Here is an 18,952-nt window from a genome sequence, read left to right on the forward strand (position 1 = left end):
CCGGTTCCCGACCATTTACAAGGCGTTTCACTGAGGAACTTTCCAATCTTCGGTAGCAGTTGACAAGAATGGAGCATAATCAGCTGGCTTTTTATCGGCACATGGGGTTTGATCCACCGTTTCCCCCACCTCAGTAATGGATGGCACTTTCGTCGATGCTCAAAATTTTCAGGGAAGTTCTCTATCTGTCCTTACGCTTTTATTGTTTTATTTGAGCATATATTTATGTCATTGCGGACAATGTATGATTTAGGTTTGGGAGGTTTTAAGGGTTTGTGTTATTCCATTTTGTGAGCTTCTGTTCAAGAGATATTTAGTTCATGATTATTGTTTCTCTCTTCTGAATCCTGGATACTTGGACATTGATCCCTTCGGAAAAAAAAATTCTTTTTTATTATCTTTGCTGCATTTTGGGTAGTTACTTTTGATAATTGGCTGAAATGACAAAAGTATGGGTCTAACACACATAACCATCTTATTTGGTGAGATTTGGACCAATGAGCAGTCACTATATCATGCTCTGTTTTCTTGAATATGTGTTTGTCATGCATTATTGATTTTTCTAGAACTTGCATTGTTATACATGTCCTCATTAACCCCTTGTGGTGGATTGAATGCATTGTTCAAAAATAAGGGTCCTAGGTTAAATCCATTTCTCATATGCCCCTTCTTTGAGCCTACCTTTATTCATATATCTTTAGTGAGCCAATTTTGAGCCCGAACCTTTTCTTTGGAGAATAACCACACTACAAGCCATAAAAATCCTTTCTTTATTGGTTATCCCACTTGCACCTTGAATTGAAAAATCATGTAAAATTTTCACATAGAGCACTACTTGAATCTAGGAAAGTGAGAATTTTGGATATTTAGTTACGCATTCTTCGAGTCTTGTAATTCTCTTCTCTACATTTCAAATTCCCAAAAAAAGTGAAAAAAAAGAGAAAAAATGAATGAAAAAAAGGAAAAAAATTTGGGAAACAAAAAAAATCAAAAGAAAAGAGAATTGAATGAAAAAAAAATAAGAGAAATGAACAATTTTATTGGATGACAAGATTTTAATGGATTGTAGATGAATAACTGGATGAATTTGTGTTTGTGGAAGGTTTTATATGATGACTTCAATTCTATGAGCCATTTTTTCCTTTTTCATCCTACCTTACCCTTAGCCTCATTACAACCAATTTTACGTTATTTGATCATGCATTTTAATTCATTCATTCGGTGGGAAAGACGTGATATATTAGCAAGCTTATGGTAAAAATCGTCTATGTTTCTCTACATGAGCATTTTCTTCGATATATATACACCAAAAATACTTTTGTTGAGTGCAATGAGTGAATCCCGTGAGAATTTGTTGGACTCTATGTATTTTAATTTCAATACAATTGATTGAGTTGATTGCCTATGATGTTGGTATGTGAAAATTTTCACTTTTGGCTTGTTTTTTATGCATGACATGCATGAAAATATGTTTGGGATTGGTTGAGGAAGAGAAAAGAGGATGATAAGTTGGAATGATGGATTGAACTATTATATGCTTAAGGACAAGCATGATTTAGGTGTGAGAGATTTTTATAGGATCATAATATTTATAATTTTAGTATCATATTCCTCGAGTTTTCATCTTTTCAATATGCTTAATTGATAGATTTTTATGTTATTTGTAGTTGGAGGAGATTTGATGATCTAGGACAAAATTTGGGCTAAAAAATTGATTTCTATCACTTTTGGAGTTGGCAAGATGAAGTTTTGGAAGAAGGACAAAACCAAAAGAGGTCTTGAAGCAAGGCATGGGCACGCCCTGTGACTACTTCGATGTTGCCTTAGACTGCATGTAGAGCTCGAAAATTTGGAAGAAAATACCATATTTTAGGAGTTCTAAATTATGGTATTTAATATATGGAAGACTTTTTGGAGATGAGATTTTTTTGGATAAAGAGATTCTGTAGAGATTTTTATTTCATAAAAATATTTAGTTTACCTTGTAAATAATCTTATCTTTTTCTTAGAATTTTTAATTTTCCCTTTTCCTAGGTATTACACGTTAGTTTTAGAGAATTTATAAAAGGGGAGATTTCAACATCTTATTCTGCACGGCTAGAGAGAAGACTTTTTCTTCTCTTTTATTCTTCATAATTTCTAGGTTGGATCTTTTCTATTTTTTAGGAAATTATGAAGCCAAATATGCTTGGCTAAGTTTTTAGTTCTGATTCAAGGGATATTTTCTTATATTTCAATTTATCACTGTGGGGTTTTGAGATTAAATTGACGTCTTGTTGCTTTATGTTATTTGTTGATTTATGATTTATTTCATAAAATTTGTAGGTCAATTAATCTGACAAATTAATTTGTTTTACGTCTTTCAAATACTATCCATGAATTCAGTGAAAATTGCCATGAATGATTGGTACTGAGTAGCGATAAATTAGGTTTGTTGTGATATCATGACATATTTAATCTAAATAAATCAACAAAATAAGATTTCAAAATAGCAGCTATCTCGATTGTTAGATTTTAGAATTAACTGTTTTCACAAATCAAAAAGTTATTTTTAATCAATATGAAACGTTATCGTGCTCAGTTGGTTATTGATAAGTTTTAACTGAATGCTGAGTTTGGTCAATTAAAGTAGGAAAACACAAAAATCTTAGTGGTCATCCCTACGATTTTAAGGTTAATTGCTATAAATTGCATGAATAAATTATGTGTTAGTCAAAAACCAGTGATATAATTGAAATACGGAAACCCCTTGAATCAGATTTTGGTAAAATATTGAATTTCTCATTTATCTTAGTTATTTAAATTCTGTTTATTTTCATTTTCGTTTCAATAAACCAAAAATCCCCACTTTTTGTTTGTTATTTTTTGGAACAGATAAATTTTTGTTCCCTATGGATTCGACATTACTCGCCATTAAACTCATTTTGTTACGGAGTAGGAATTTAAGTTTGGTGGCTCGACGACACGCCTATCAATTTCCATCCGAAAAAATGATGAATTTTTTGAAGGAAAATGATATGTGTACACAGAAAATTATACGTTGGATTACACGCTATCATTAATTATAAATGTTAGAAATTTGGATTGTGTACCCATTTAAAATCGATAAAATATTTGCGATAAAATTATTTTTCGATTACCAATCATGGTGAATGAGAAATTAATAAAGTGTTCACAAATAATTGTTCAGATTATATCGAGTGAAAAATATTTAATAGAAAAATATTATATATTATATAATATATAATTAAATGAAAAAAAAAAAAAAGAAATAAGTGCTAATTTACGTTTCAATTCAAATTCAAATTTTGAATTGAGAATTGGTTGTGTGAGGTGGCACCTCTCCATTGGAAGATACATCAAATCATTCAGATATAACTTATGACCGAAGGGTCTCGTGTATGAAGAGAAATGATGTGTATCAATTATTGCACTATTTCATGGAAAAATGTGTTTTTTCATTCAAGCCTTTTCACATATTATATGTAGAGCCCCTACATTATGCAGAATGGTTGTTGCTGGTTACACACATTAAAACTAAAAAAATACACTGATTTTTGTCTATACATATTGCTGCATATCAAATTTGTTCATCATTTTCAGAAAGTTCAAAAAGCATATTCAAAGTTTGCCAGGTTTTATAATTTGGAGTGCTCCTATTACAAAACAAAGTAGATGTATCTTGGTAGACGATTGTCATATTCCATAAGCACCATGTGTGGGGCAAATTTGTCTTGATATCGTATTCCAGGACGTGTTGCAACATCTATCAAGGCACAAGACGAACAGTTTCAGTTTTGCACAGGATTCAAACCCAACATAAAATTATCCCAAAACTATTTTTCACATTTTCTTTTCACCTCCAGTTTTTTATTTTCTTTTATTTTGCTTACACAAGATCCGGCTACCCTTCACGTCACGTGAATGACAGAACCAAGAATTAGGATGAAGCCCACAGGGGCATAGGCGAGTTGGTAAGACCTGAGGTGACGTGGGAAGAGATTCCTCAGCGTTGCGGGTTTGATCCTTGTGTGGAGCATATTCCCTGAAGAAAAATTGTGGGGGTATGATATGGGGGTTCTCCATGCTGCTCCCTCCTTCAGGTCTCTACCGCTTGTGCACATCCCTCGATTTAACCTCCTCATGAGCCAATGGGCCTCTGACTCATGAGAAATGGGGTCCTCTTCCGGGTCAATCCTTTTAAAGAATTAGAATGAAAATGTGCATATGTAATTGAATAAATGAGATGCAAAAATGAATGAACTCGAGTAAAGCTTGAAAAAAAGACTTCTTTCGATAGGGATTTTTTAAAAAATAAATTAAAATAAAAAACAAATACCAACTCTAATATTCGATACTATTTTAAAATTTTCATTTTCACTTCCAATTGTTTATTTTACTTAAACGTAGAGTCTTAACTATGTGTGAGATATTTTTTAATACTTTTCGAAATAAATATAACCACCATAACACATAAAATTGGGTGCAAAAATATGAATTTCACATTCGTTTCAAATTCATAATGTTTTAACATATAAAAAAAATCTAAATCAATTTTAATTCTAGTACATTTAATTGCATATCCAATTAACTTGCTTCATAATCGATTACACCCTTAGATCCAATCACTTCATCCTCATTCGATCAGCGTCTTGACGAGCATAGTGTTGTCGATGTCTGATCAACACCGTACTTGGATACAAAATGTACTCCGTAATCAATATTCCAAGGATGGTAATGAAAACCCTATAAATATTATGCAAATGTAAGAAACATACATATATATATATATAATTAGAAACATAAAACACGGACATATATCATACCATTAATTGTTGTGGGAAAGAGAGTTAAGTCATCGTAGAATTTTGATCAGGTGTTTGAATAAATACGTACATTACTGTGTTCAAAATTTTTCATCACAATTCAAATAAGTTTTCAGTACACGACTCATGCAATCATCAGGTAAATATGGCTCCTACAATTTATTGGAAATTTCATCTACACAATTTTAGAAAGCAGCATAAACGCAAAAGTGTCATTCGAATTAAGGCTTCCAAGGTTGTTCTTAAGATCATCAAAATTGCACCAAAAATTTTTCATTCAACCAAACAAGAAACCGTGTGTTGTGTCCACACATATATATCTTTGCTAGAAAAATTTCCCTTTTCTGTGTACTTGTTTGAATTAATATTGTAACGTCCCACCGTATCCAGATGAGTCTTTTCAAAGTGCTTATGTCCTCACTCACACGCACCTTGGAAAACTTCCCAGGGGGGTCACCCATCCTAAAATTGTCCCAAGTCAAACACGTTTAACTTTGGAGTTCTTATGTGATGAGCTTCCAAAAAGAAGATGCTGAGTAGTACATATGAAATTTTTTAAGCCTTCCTCAACTATGTAGTCCCATACCTACACGGTCTCACACTCTCTCCTACCAGCACGGGATCGGTTCATTCATGTCTCCCTCCGCATAGAAGCTTGTTGTAGCCGCTCATTATCCGTACAACTCTTGACACCGGCAATCACTCACCGCCCTCCTCAGCCCCAGGTGTCACAAATATAGAACAATAACATATATTCATAACCATCGACTCTAGTCATTCATCTTCCGTCCCTACAAATAACTAGATTTATCATCGATATTACATCATACATACATGTCTGTAAAAATTCATGAAGTTGCTTGAAACTTTCATGATAAGATTGTGACATAAAAGTTGAAAATCGACATAGGTACGTGTAAGGACCAATCTTGATCATTAAAAAAAATAATAAAGCAAGGCGTTTGTGTATTCTTTCAAAAATTGTATTCTTTCAAAAATTGTTGCACACACATAAATCTATTGAATCTACTACTAACTTTAATTTAAGCTGATAAAGATGTCCAACAAAGAGACAAACAATATGCGGGTGTCTCGATTGGCAACATAATACTTCTCTGATCTGGATCAACTTAGAAGGGTTTGGAGAGAAGAACACGTGAAGGCCTACCGAGTGATTAAGTATTAATAATTATTTATTTAACTCTCAAAAAAAATTATTTAGTTAAATATTTAATAATAGCGTGTAACCTACGTGTAACGCTCTATGTACACATAGCATCACTCTTTTTTGAATGATTTCGTGTAAGAAGGAGAAGAAGAAGAAGATGATGATGATGATGATGATGATGATGATAATGATGATGATGATGAATCACAAACATGCATCAAAGGTTATGAGGCTAACCATGGAGATAAAGCAACAAGTGGAATAGATAAAATAACATGTGGAGTGGTTTGGGGATTTTAGGGATGTAACTGGTACGATAATCTTTGGTTTCATTCTATATTTTACAAATCATGAAATTTCTAAATGATAACAAATTTCATGATTTTATTTCATTATGTACTTTCCATGTAGTAGCCCGGTTCCATTTTATAGGATAAAGTTGCTAATCATGTTAGATTTAATAAAACATGATTAAGGAATTTGTTTATGATCAACCGGACCAAGAAATTGATTCCAGAATGCTCGGAAATGCTTAAATAGGCTTATTGGGCTCAGGACATTCGGAGGGTCCGAACCAGGACAGTTTTGAGGCACGTTTGGAGTTTGGAGAATGGTGAGATCGGACGTTCCGATCTTGGGATCGGACGGTCCGAACTCTCTCAGACCAGATGGCAAGAAAAACTTTACAAGTGTCTCGGACATGTGAGATCGGACGATCCGATGAGGGATCGGACCGTACGAACTTGGCCTGCATGCAACGTGGACATCATGCAAGGATCGGACCGTCCGAAGAGGGGTTCGGACGATCCAAACTATGCCTATAAATAGGGGTCCGAGGGCTCACTTTTGAATTGCCAAATTCCTCTCCTCTCCCGATAATTGCTCTATTTTTAGGGCTTCGAGACTTTCTTTAAGAGTTGATAGAAAATAGTGGGCTGACGACGAACGAATGTATGGCTTTGGTTCCCTATAGTAGATAGGGAGTAGGTTATGGTTTAATTAAGGCTTTTAGAGCCTAGTGGGTAATGTTTGGCATGCTAGGTAATGCATGATTATTTATGTTGTAGTGCTGCATGATAGGCTTGGACCTAGATGGGGAGCTTCTATGATCTGCCTTAGAATGGTACGAAAGTATTATTCGAGATATCCAGATTGAGTATGCATATATTATGTGTTGCATGGATTATGTGATTGCATGTTTTATATGACTTTATATACAGCATGTCACGACTGTATGTTGCATACATGAGTATATTGAGCCTATATCCTTGTGATATCATGTATTAGGGTTTTACCCTATCCTGTCAATAGATGGTTGGACACATAGATTCGTGTTAGGTCACCAATATCAGTTGGACACATGAGCTCGTGTCAGGTCACTAATGATTGGTTGGGCACGTGTACTTGTGTTAGGTCATCATCATGGAATCTGGGTATGTCGGTCACCTCCTGTAGCGACGGCTCAGCGTGACACATATCAGGGCCCAAGTTTGTTCTTGATTAGATATTCTTGACCTCGTGTCTTGGTACCCAGTTTACTTGCATTTATGTGCATATAATAATGTATACTCATACTCTCATATTGATCATGTTAGGCTCATTTCCGGTTGTTTTCTGTTGGCTGGATGCCCTATTCCATGGGGCAGTTGCAGATAGTTCCTGGATAGCAGGGTTGACCACTAGGTTTTGCTTACCTGGTATTTGACTTACTTTAATTTCGTAGTTACTCTGATTAAGATTATTTTATTGATTAATTGCATGCCTAAGTTTTAATTAGTAGGTAATCACGGTGCGGGTCACTACATTCCAAATCCTTTATATGTCATTTATCTTCCTTCTTCGGTCTTCCTGTCACATTTATCAATCACCAGCCATAATACTCCCTCCGTCCCGATTATATTGTTCTGTTTTGTTTTTCACACAAATTAATAAAAATTGATTGAGAAATTTTTTTTATATAAACTTCCTATTTTATTCCTATTTAATATATTAAAAAATAATTGCACAATTTTCAATGTGTAGTTAATAGGGGTATATTAGTAAAAAAATGTAATAAAATATTACTACATATAACATATGACTATATATTTGGGACAAACAAAAAAGATAACGTGGATATTATAACTGGGATGGGGAAATAGTTAAATATGTTCCTAGTATCCATCATCACAATCACCAACGGGTAAAATTGAGCATATTCAATATTCATCACCTCCATTTCCATCAAAACAACAATAATTTTATACATTTCAATTTTAATATAAATGAATTTCAATGTCATAGGAATAATCTCAATTCATTTTCATTGTCTAAATTAACAAATCCTATTATGTATTATAAACAATATTAAAATTTTCTCATAGCATGTCATATTAAATACCTAAACATATTGAAATAAACAGTTTAAACCTGTAATGATAAGCATAACAACCTAATTAACTATTAGGTTGCGCTTGGATATAAGTATTTCAAATCCATGGATATATCGATTATTATTTTAATGTTAACAATGAAACATAGAGAAATCTTAAATTCATAACTAGCTTAATTATTTACACATTATTTAGATGGATCAAAATGGATTCCAAATCACCACTTTATTGGATAAACTTAAAATCCATTCTAACTATCATGAATAATAATACAAACATAAAGGAAGTAGATTTGATGTTTATGATGTTCCTTCTCTAAATAACAAAATCACATTTGAAATCAATGGATTTGAAGTACTTCAATCCAAGCGAAACCTTCAATCATTTGTAGGGATGACCAGACATTACATTATATTTAAAATTTAAAATTTTATTTTGGTTTATATGTATATGTATGATTATAATTTGGATTTTAAACTTTGTTAAAAATAATATTTTAATAGTATTTGAGGTTATTTTGATTGATTTTTGTTTTAAATATATATATATATATATATATAATTATATATGATATTTTTATTATATATTATTGGCTAGATTTTTAAACTTTGGTAGATATATATTTTTATTATATAAAAGAATATTATATTTAACATCTTTAAAATTTAAAATATATTAATTTCTATATTATATTATTATTTTTCATAATAAAACAGTATTCCGGTTTCATCGTCAGTTGAACCCATCAGATCGGTTGAACCATTTTTTAAAAGTTTATCAATTTGATTATTGGTCAGGTTATATAAACATTGTACGTAATGGTTACAATTGATTTCTATAACAAATTGTATTAATCATTTTCGTAAAAGGATCGATGGCGAGTACGAAGTAGCTGCTATTGAGGTCCACTATGCAGTTGCGCTTAAGCGGGTTTGGGCTCGGAACATGATAGAATGGTGGTCAGCAGCAAAGGCATCTGGTGACAACATCGAGATTAAGTTATATGCAGGGCTTGAAACTACGACCGAAGTGTTACATCTCAAGAGCCACCTCTTGAACATATTGGAGCTACATCGAGAATCTAGTGGATTGAGGGTTAGGCTGTGACAATCTTGAAGATGTAGGAGTTACATCTAGATTCTCGGTGTTGGTAGATCGAAAATCATATTGCGACGAGAACATCGCATTTTAAAGGAGGGGTTGGTGATTGTGACACTCTTGTTCCACATAAAAAAAAAATTAAATTTTAAAATGATTTTGTAATAGATTGCAATCTATTTCTATAGTAAATTGGATTAATCATTTTTATAAAATGAAAATAATATGAAATAATTGCTATAGAGGTCGTTGTGATCACGTTTGTGCGAGTCTGAGCACGGATGACATTATACCTTCTATATTATAGTAATAAAGTGGAACCCAAACTTGTAATTGGTACATATACATATTTAATTTGCGTAAATTTGAAAATAATATTCCGATCCAAAAATTTGATCTTACTGCAATTTTTTTCTGGATGACTTTTCAGATTTTGTGATGCACAAATATTTTCCTACGCACCCCACGTATGTCACGACCCATTTGTAAATAAATAATGAATGTCATCACCAAAAGTACGTTTCCTATTTTTTACTCCTCTAATAGTGGTTAAGTAGAGTAATTATTAAATCTTCCCAAAATGTAATTACACTTTGTATTTTATAATAAATTGAATTGAATATGTATGCATGATGCATGAATGATCACCAAATACTTATTGTGTAAACTTGTTAGGATTATAAAATGCTCAGTTCAACTGTTCAACAAAAGAACTTATTTTTTGGCTTCCTACGACTTAGCTCTCCATGTACATGTAATATTATCCTTATCAAAGTGAACTGATCAATAATTTTAAACTTCATTCATTAAATTTCACATAAACATAACATGATTAAAACAGAATCTTGGGACAAACCATGAAATCTTTGTTGTTCGCATAATAGAATACATTTAATAAGAACCTTAATTAATCAACTTCTTCAATCTTAGGACCATGAGTTCCACTGAAATGCATCTTTGCAATGATGGGGTCGCAGATGCTCTCTAGTTCTTTCATTTTATCCTTGAACTCGTCTTCTCCGGCCAGTTGGTTGCCGTCCAGCCACTCCTTTGCATGCTCAATGGCAACCTCCATCTTCCTCTGGTCTGAAATTGTCAATGTCAATGCAAAATTCTTGTCATTTTTAATTTTACTTCTCAAGCTGTAGATGTAATTTTCTAGAGCATTCATGGCCTCCACTGTCTTTCTATGTTGCTCATCTTCGGCCTTGAAAAACTCGGCTTCTTGCAGCATTCTCACAATTTCGTCGGTAGACAACCTGCCTTTGTCATTGATGATTGTCATGTCTTTTTTATTCCCAGTTGTTTGATCTTCGGCAGAAACATTTAAGATTCCATCAGCGTCGATATCAAAGCAGATTGATATTTTTGTTGCACCCCTCGGAGCAGGTGGAATGCCAGTGAGCTCGAATTTACCCAACAAATTGTTGTCCGTCGTTTTCGCCCTTTCACCCTCGAACACTTGGATCAGCACAGTGCTTTGGTTGTCATAACATGTCATGAACTGTTTCTCCTGCTTGGAAGGAAGAGCAGTGTTTCTTGGTATTACCACACTCATAGCATCTCCTCGGACATGCACGCCTAGGGACAAAGGCGTGACGTCACATAACAATATATCTTGAACCTCTGCATTGCCCTGTCCAGTTAATACTGCTGCCTGAATCGCTGCACCGGAAGCCACGGCCTCATCAGGATGAATGCTCTTGCACAACGCCTTACCATTAAAGAAATCTCGTAGCATTTGTTGCACCTTTGGAATTCTAGTAGATCCGCCAACAAGCACCACGTCGTGGATACTTTCCTTGTCCATCTTAGCATCATCCAAGCATTCCTCAACTGCTTTAATGCATCTCTGAAATAAATCCATGTTGAGTTCCTCAAATTTTGCACGAGTTATTTTATAGTCAAAATCGATTCCATCATACAAACAATCGACTCCTACAGTCGTCTCCGCTACAGAAGATAGATTCCTCTTCGCCCTCTCACAAGATGTCCTTAGCCTCCTCAGAGCTCGGGGGTTGCTGCTTATATTCTTTTTGTGCTTTCTTTTGAACTCTTCAACACAATGCTCGACCATTCTGTTGTCAAAATCCTCCCCTCCAAGATGGGTGTCACCGGCTATGGCTCTCACCTTAAACACATTATTCTCCACAGTGAGAAGAGAAGCATCAAATGTGCCACCCCCGAGGTCGAAAATAAGCACATTATTCTTCTCATCAGAGCTGCCAAACTTTTTGTCAAGACCATATGCTATGGCAGCTGCAGTTGGTTCAACAACCATACGCAAGACGTTGAGTCCAGAAATGCTTCCAGCGTCCTTGGTCGCTTGCCTCTGGGAATCATTGAAGTAGGCAGGTACCGTAATGACTGCATTTTCGACTGGCACCCCAAGAAAAGCTTCGGCAGTTTCTTTCATCTTGGAGAGGACCATGGAAGAAATCTCTTCGGCTACAAATTTTTTCTGCTCACCTTTGTAGTTAACTACAATCGTGGGTCTATCACCAGCGCCGGAAATGACTTTGAAAGGCCAGAGGTTCACATCACTCTGAACCAAAGGATCGCTGAATCTTCGACCAATCAACCTCTTAGCATCTGCACAATGGATTATATATGCAACGAAAACAGTCAAACCAAATTAGGAGGACAAAACATTTTCCTTCTGTTCTCTAGCGAGAGAGTTATACATATAATCAGGTGGTTTTGACTTTTGATCGACCAAAAGAAGCACACATATCAGTTATGATTGTGTGGAAAAAACATTAACTTAATCACAAACATGAGCACCAGACAACAGACACCGAAGAACATCACATTCATATCAAAGATGAAACAAGAAACGACATTATAAGTATCTCACCAAAAACAGTGTTGGTTGGGTTCATGGCGACGAGATTTTTGGCGGCACCGCCGATGAGACGTTCAGTTTCAGTAAAAGCTACATAAGACGGCGTTGTGCGGTCCCCCTGATCATTTGGTATGATCTCCGCACGATCGTGCCGCCACACGGCTACACATGAATAAGTGGTGCCCAGATCAATCCCAATCGCGGGTGATTTAGCATTCTTTCCAGCCATGTTGATCAGTATACGGAGAAATGAATAAGTAGGTAGTATATATTTGGAGTAGTGTGTGATCAGAACATTAATAATGTGGGGAAACTGAAAGAGCAAAAGCCATCGTTGGTGTAATTAATGATGGAGGGAAAGAGCTTCGATTTCTTGAAAGAAGCCGTAGAGTCATCTAATCTCATTAGTCAAACATGCATGCATGACTCCAAGTGTGGATCCAACTTGGAAAATGAACTCATTTGTAAAGAAAAATTTGTGGATTTTTGAAATAGAATAGAATAATATAAAAATTAATGAAGCTATTTTTTCTTATATTATTATAACTATAATATACTATATATATACACACCTATTTGCATTATACATTATATGAATTTTTTTATAAGTTTATAAATTATCATCATCATCATCATTATCCAAATACAATTTTGGAAGCAGTTTAATAAAAAATATTTATATATGAATCCATCAACTGTTAACTTTTCTGAAAAATGGATTTAATAACAGGATAACTTTAAAATGAAATTTACTTTGGCAGGTTCTTGAATGTTGAATAAAACTACTAACATGGTCAATTTTCAGTCAAGGACAAAACCACAATATGAATCAACAAACAGTTGGTTAAAACAAACAACAAAATGCTTGAATGCACGTCTAGTATGATAGGCTCAACACTTGTTTCAAAAATCGCCCAGCCTCTCCCATGCGTTTCAATACTTCAGTGAGTCTGTTGACCATAGTTTCCTCGTGTTGTTTTCAAAAAGAACCAAAGTGACATAAATATTGATAGTGCACAATTTCAAAAGCACAACGCGAACGCTCGATAACGTATTTAACGGAGACAGGATAATTCAATTATTCCAGTAAACCTCTCCCAACAAAAGTTTGCTCTACCATAGTTTTCTAATCACTAACTTATATGATTCATTACAGTTTTCCCATGGCTGTAAGAGGCAAGTGCCATAAACCAGTATGCCCCCACCTCTAGTAAGGTCTGTACCGTCTATTTCGACTACTATCATCATTACTACTGCCAGGTCCTCCTCGGCCACTATTACTCCTATCATCCCTCCTGGGTCTCACAGCTGATGGCATCAATACACCAGGCTGCTGGCTGCGAAAACACAGATAGATAATTACTGATTATGAGGAAGCTGTTTTGCTTACACATGAAAGTCCACACATGAGAAACTTACAGAAAATATCCGATTCGACCATCAGGTAAGACCATTGGCACCATCTGCATTCCCGCTGGCATTGGTCCCCTTCCGTAAATCATAGGCTTACGAGGCATTCAAGCATATTAAAAGCAATTCATCCAGTGTATAACAAAATAAAGCAAACAAAAGGTTCAATGACTACCTGCTGAAATCCAGAAGTGATTGGGGCATAAGGGTTCATGGTTACACCAGTATATCCTTGATGAGGAATGTAGTTAGGAACTTGTGAGGGATTATGAGGAGTGGCTGCATCCAACTTCTTGTCAGCCTGAGGCTTTGCAAGAACAACTTCCAACAGCTGGCCTGTATTTTAAATGGATCGATATAGGTTCCTAAACGATGGGGTCGAAAAGATCTTAAAACAAGTTAAATGAACTAGAGGAGTTCCAATCTGTGAAAAATATATTACATGGGCATCTCAGTGGTCTCTTCGTGTGTTAGTCTAAGGATCTCTCACTGTGTATATTATATATAAGCATCAACAATGAAATTAACGACATTTTCACGTTAAATATATATTGAAAGAAAAGAATCTATAAAAAAGTTAAATGGCTAAGGAGCAAAATTCTACATATAGAAAATAATACTGACAAGAATTAGCAATGAAAGTCCAATCACACAGAAGATATTCATTTTAAGTTCAAGCTCATATCTCCACCATCAAGGGATTAGAAATATATCATGGGCATCAAAACTCTAAAATTACAACCTTGTAATAAGGTCAATTGGCTGATAAGATGTTCATTTATGTACGTCAAACCAGAGATGCTCATGATGAGTTCATTCATAAATAATTCAACCCCATCTTATGCTTACAAAGCGATCAAGCCAAATTTTAGTTAATTCAAGAGCATGCTAGTGCACATGCAAACTTCATAATTTATGATCATATAATTCCAATAAAAAAATTTATTACTTTCATCCAACTGCTGACTGCTCAGGTAAGAATTAATTCATAGACAACAATCGACTTTTCTCATTCGTAGTGAATTTCAAAGCCAATATCTGGTTAGATAAGAAGTATGTTAGAACAAACCATTAATTTCATGCTTCTCCGAGTCTTTGATAGCTTTCAAAGCACTCGACCTTTCCGCATAGTGAACAAATCCAAAGTCTCTTTTCCCACCACTTTTGGCTGGTGGCATAACAACCTTAATGACCTCCCCATGGCGCTCAAAGAGTTCCTTCAATTGTTCAGTTGGTGTATTTTCAGGTATATTCTTAACATAGAGAGCCTTGACCTGAAAAACAATCAAGGACATTGAAATAAAACAACAGGAGTTAAACCATCAAAGTTCAGATTTTTCCCAACAAAACTACAGAGAAATATGGAAATAATTTAAACATAAAAGAGCAGAATCAGTTTATTAACTATCTTCTAACATTGTTTAATCAATCACCTCGAAATCTTCAATACTCAAAACATCAATTACATCAATATCCCATTAATCCACAAAATGTACCCTGAGACAACAAAAATACATGTTTGGCACAGTGATACAGCAGACAATTAGTATACTGTCCCTAATCGGCTTATCAATGGCATTCAATAATGGGACTATTTCACATCATCATATTCTGCCTTGCAAAAAATGAACAGTGAAATCTTGATAAAATTATTTCAATGAAAGTTGTTTTATATGTACAATCATTGAGCTATTTTCAAAAGAGATAATAAAAAGTAGAACTTTATAGCGTATAGAAAAGCATGTAGTAATACCATAATAAACTTCAAGAGCAGCAGTAAAGCTATAAAACCATTAAGTTATGAGAAAGAGAAGATAAAAACTTTGCTTTAGCGTCAAGACGAAAAGTGGACAGGAGAAACTTGGAGGGTAAACTTGAGATCAAGATATGGCGTTGAGTTGAAAACACTTTGGCAAGAGAATCAAGCCACATGCTTTTCCCCATCAATCAAAATCAGCAACAGATTTACCCAAAAGAAAGAGACACGAGCCACTAAATATACAATACTAAGAAAGCATGTTGGGAGAAGAACACGTCATAGCATAACATGCATAATGCTTCATCGGATTTAGCTGACAATATACATTGATAGTTTAACAATGGAGTCCACTGCACTTCAAATCTAAAATGAATATAACTGTATCAACGGGCAACCACAACATAGTTCCCATTTGCTCATAATAAATCCATGTATGCATTGTGAGTATACTTTGATCAAAACTAGTTTCACCATAAGCTAAACCAACTTTTTGTGTCCCACCCGATTTAGTTTCAAGCCTCGTCGGACATTGGTTCGAGATGGAGCTAGTCTGTCATTACTCATTACACAAGAAATAGTTTCACCATAAGCTACACAACTTTTTGTGTACCACTCCCGTGAGTCCCGCCCGACTTATTTACATGCCTCATCGAGTGTTAGTTCAACATGGAGCTTATTCTGTAACTACAGAATAACTAAATGCACCATCTTTGATTAGTCTCTGAAATATAAAGGTCATATAAAGGTCAATCGTTACAATAAATGACAGAATTAGAATACACCACAGCCTAAAAAACAACAATTTTCAATATTTAGAGTTCGGGCATCAAAAACACACAAAATCCTTTACATCACTATAAGTCCAAAGAGCTCCAAATTTCCATAATTTAAACAATAACACATGGTGCGTTGTCAGACATTTGAGGTGATACCTGAGCTGCAGCAGCAGAAGAATGATCTGGAGTAATCTTTGGATCCGCCCATGTGACAGTCGGTGTATTTCCTTCCAGTTTAAAACTCACGGCAGACAATTTTTGCCTAGAATAATCAGCACAAGCATTGTTGTAATATTCCACAAAGGCAAAACCTCGATTACGAGTTGGGTTTTGAGGATCCTGTAAATAAGCACAGCTCATGAGAAATAAATGCGCCTTCACAAATTGATATGTTGACAATTTAATCATTAAAAAACCCATATTAGACCTTAATGAGTTCTATTGTTTCTGCACCAGGACCGGTGACTTCAATGATTTTTCTGAACTCATCATCCGTCCAACCTTTAGGTACATTACCAATAAACAATCTGTATTTAGTTTCAGACAGCGAACAACGTAATGTTCTTCCCTGCAGTAAGACAAATGACCGTTAAGAAAGAAGAACTAACCAAAAACTAGAACTGGTAGGGCAAATTTACATTACAAAAACAAATCCAAAAGATTAAAGATAAAAGAGTCAAATTCTACCTTTAACTCTTTGTTACATAATTTTTCAATAGCCTTCTGTGCTTCATCTTTTCTTTTGAAGGAGACAAAGGCAAAGCCCTTGCTTTCACCAGTATCTCTATTTTTCATTACTCTAATCTGCCATTTTATGAAGTAATAAGAAAAAGTAAGAACACGAAGAAAAGAAAATAGCATAATTATCAACCCACAAAAGTTTTGGTTGCAAAATTACTGACCTCGGAAACATCACCAAATGGTTCGCAAAGTTCCATCAAGTCATCTTCAGAAACATCACGAGCAAGTCCTCCTATGAAAATTTCAGAACCATGAGGAGGAAGAGAAAGGAGTTGAGCATGCTTCGATTTCTCATGATCTTGATCAGAGTTTTCTACATCTTCCACAGGCTTGATGCTATTATCATTTAGATCATTCCCCGGTGAATGGAAGGGAGAATGATCCTTCCTACCATCATCACTTGTAGTGTCCTGGAGCTCTTCACCATTTTCTTCACCACCGTCTCCAGTCCCTTCATCTTCCATGGGTTCTTCATCCTCTTCAGAATAATTGTCATCATCAAGATCAACCTGGTCCTCAATTTCAGTGTTCTCTGTCATGATTGTGTTACGTCCAAGGTCTTGTCACACAATAAACAGAATTTGAGACCAGGGTCGTACCTGAGATTAATCTCATAGCCTGAGTCAAACCTCAAACGTTGGGTCCTTAAAGAAGGTATGGTTCAATTTTTTCATCAATAAGATTTTTCAAAATAAAAGAATATCCAACTTCTTGTTTTGGGGTACTATTTTAAGTAGAAAATCAAGGTTCTACTCAGATACTTTCCCATGAAATACAAAACTTCCAAAAATATCATCTTTACATGGGTATTAAATATTTTGGGCAAGATTTGGAAAAAACCTTTCTTTGAGAAATCCTGTTTTTGACAAGCAGATGTATAGAAGCACAAAGCAAAACCAGAACACAGATCTCTCCCGAGACTTTAATTTAAGCTGATCCACCAAGGCCAAAACCAATTATCGATCAAGGGGGGAAAAAATACCAAATGCCCACCAAGTCATTCCCAACATCAAAATCCGAGAAACAACACAATAAAACTTTTGCAATTGGCACGTAAATGACAATATGTGACATCCGAAGCAGAAACAAAGATGAATGGAAATCAGTTCGTTGAAATTGCAAACCTAAAAACATGAAAAACATGACAAGAACGCCTCTGGCCTCCGAAGTCTAGAAAAGAACCTGTAGCACATAATAATTGTTTGCTATTTTCGAGCTACCCGTAGCACAAAATTTGATTGCAAGGCCACTCACTAGCTCGCTCATTCACAGGCTGAGAGGATATTTCGATCGCTAAAGCCATTATAGCTGAAGATTTGGGGTTCATGATAGTTCCAGCTAAAATCGAAGATAAAAAATGGAAAAAAAGAGAGAACCTGTCTCCTTTGTTGTGTTGTCGAATCACTCGTCGGAGTTGTCCACCAAAAAGCTAGGGCAAGAGATGCATCACACACATTTAAAGCCACAGAAGATCGATTTCTCATCTTGGGCCTCTCACAAAGCCCAAAGCCCACAATATTATGGCCCTACACAGATATTTTATTTTAATTTTAATTTTTAAAAAATCGGTTACATTTTTTTGTTATGACAATAACCGAAATCCAACCGATTTGGGTAGTGTTTACAACTTTTATAAATAAGTGATTATGAATTTTTTTGTTAACAAATTTTCTAAGGAAAAATCTATAATCACTTATTTTTAGAGGTTGCAAACACTACCTTAATTAAATTTTTTTAAAATAAAAACATAATTCTGAATTAAAATGGAAATAATTGATAGGGTGAGTAAAATATCGGTTCAATTGAAATAATTGATTGAACCGAATTATTTCGATTATGTCAAAAATTACATTTTTTCCTCTTTAAAAGTTCTATTAAATAAGTTAAATTCGATTTAGGTAATATATATTACAAAATTCTAATTAAATTTTATTAGACAATAAACATAGACATAAAT

General features: G+C 34.7%; 2 protein-coding genes across 4 annotated transcripts; both read right to left on the reverse strand.

The window, feature by feature from the left end:
• Positions 1 to 10,371: 10,371 nt before the first annotated feature.
• Positions 10,372 to 12,557, reverse strand: LOC140862897 (heat shock 70 kDa protein 4-like). Its single transcript, XM_073265929.1, has 2 exons — positions 12,322 to 12,557; positions 10,372 to 12,056 (listed from the first exon to the last, which is right to left on the reverse strand). The coding sequence occupies exons 1-2, from the start codon at positions 12,536 to 12,538 to the stop codon at positions 10,372 to 10,374; spliced, it is 1,902 nt and encodes a 633-aa protein (XP_073122030.1). The 5' UTR covers positions 12,539 to 12,557.
• Positions 12,558 to 13,231: 674 nt separating this feature from the next.
• On the reverse strand, positions 13,232 to 18,448 carry LOC140861400 (heterogeneous nuclear ribonucleoprotein Q-like). Of its 3 annotated transcripts, none has more exons than XM_073264421.1 (9): positions 18,120 to 18,336; positions 17,157 to 17,594; positions 16,942 to 17,058; positions 16,682 to 16,822; positions 16,411 to 16,593; positions 14,789 to 14,993; positions 13,895 to 14,055; positions 13,729 to 13,814; positions 13,232 to 13,646 (listed from the first exon to the last, which is right to left on the reverse strand). In XM_073264421.1, exons 2-9 carry the CDS (start codon positions 17,532 to 17,534, stop codon positions 13,517 to 13,519), a joined length of 1,401 nt encoding a protein of 466 aa, XP_073120522.1. In that variant the 5' UTR covers positions 17,535 to 17,594; positions 18,120 to 18,336; the 3' UTR covers positions 13,232 to 13,516. The 3 variants fall into 3 exon arrangements, with proteins under 3 accessions (XP_073120522.1, XP_073120523.1, XP_073120521.1); XM_073264422.1 differs by having other exon boundaries at positions 18,178 to 18,332; XM_073264420.1 differs by lacking the exon at positions 18,120 to 18,336 and adding an exon at positions 18,372 to 18,448 and having other exon boundaries at positions 13,233 to 13,646.
• Positions 18,449 to 18,952: the final 504 nt, after the last annotated feature.

This window comes from Henckelia pumila, chromosome 4, assembly GCF_033568475.1.
Source record: "Henckelia pumila isolate YLH828 chromosome 4, ASM3356847v2, whole genome shotgun sequence".
Taxonomy (NCBI): domain Eukaryota; kingdom Viridiplantae; phylum Streptophyta; class Magnoliopsida; order Lamiales; family Gesneriaceae; genus Henckelia; species Henckelia pumila.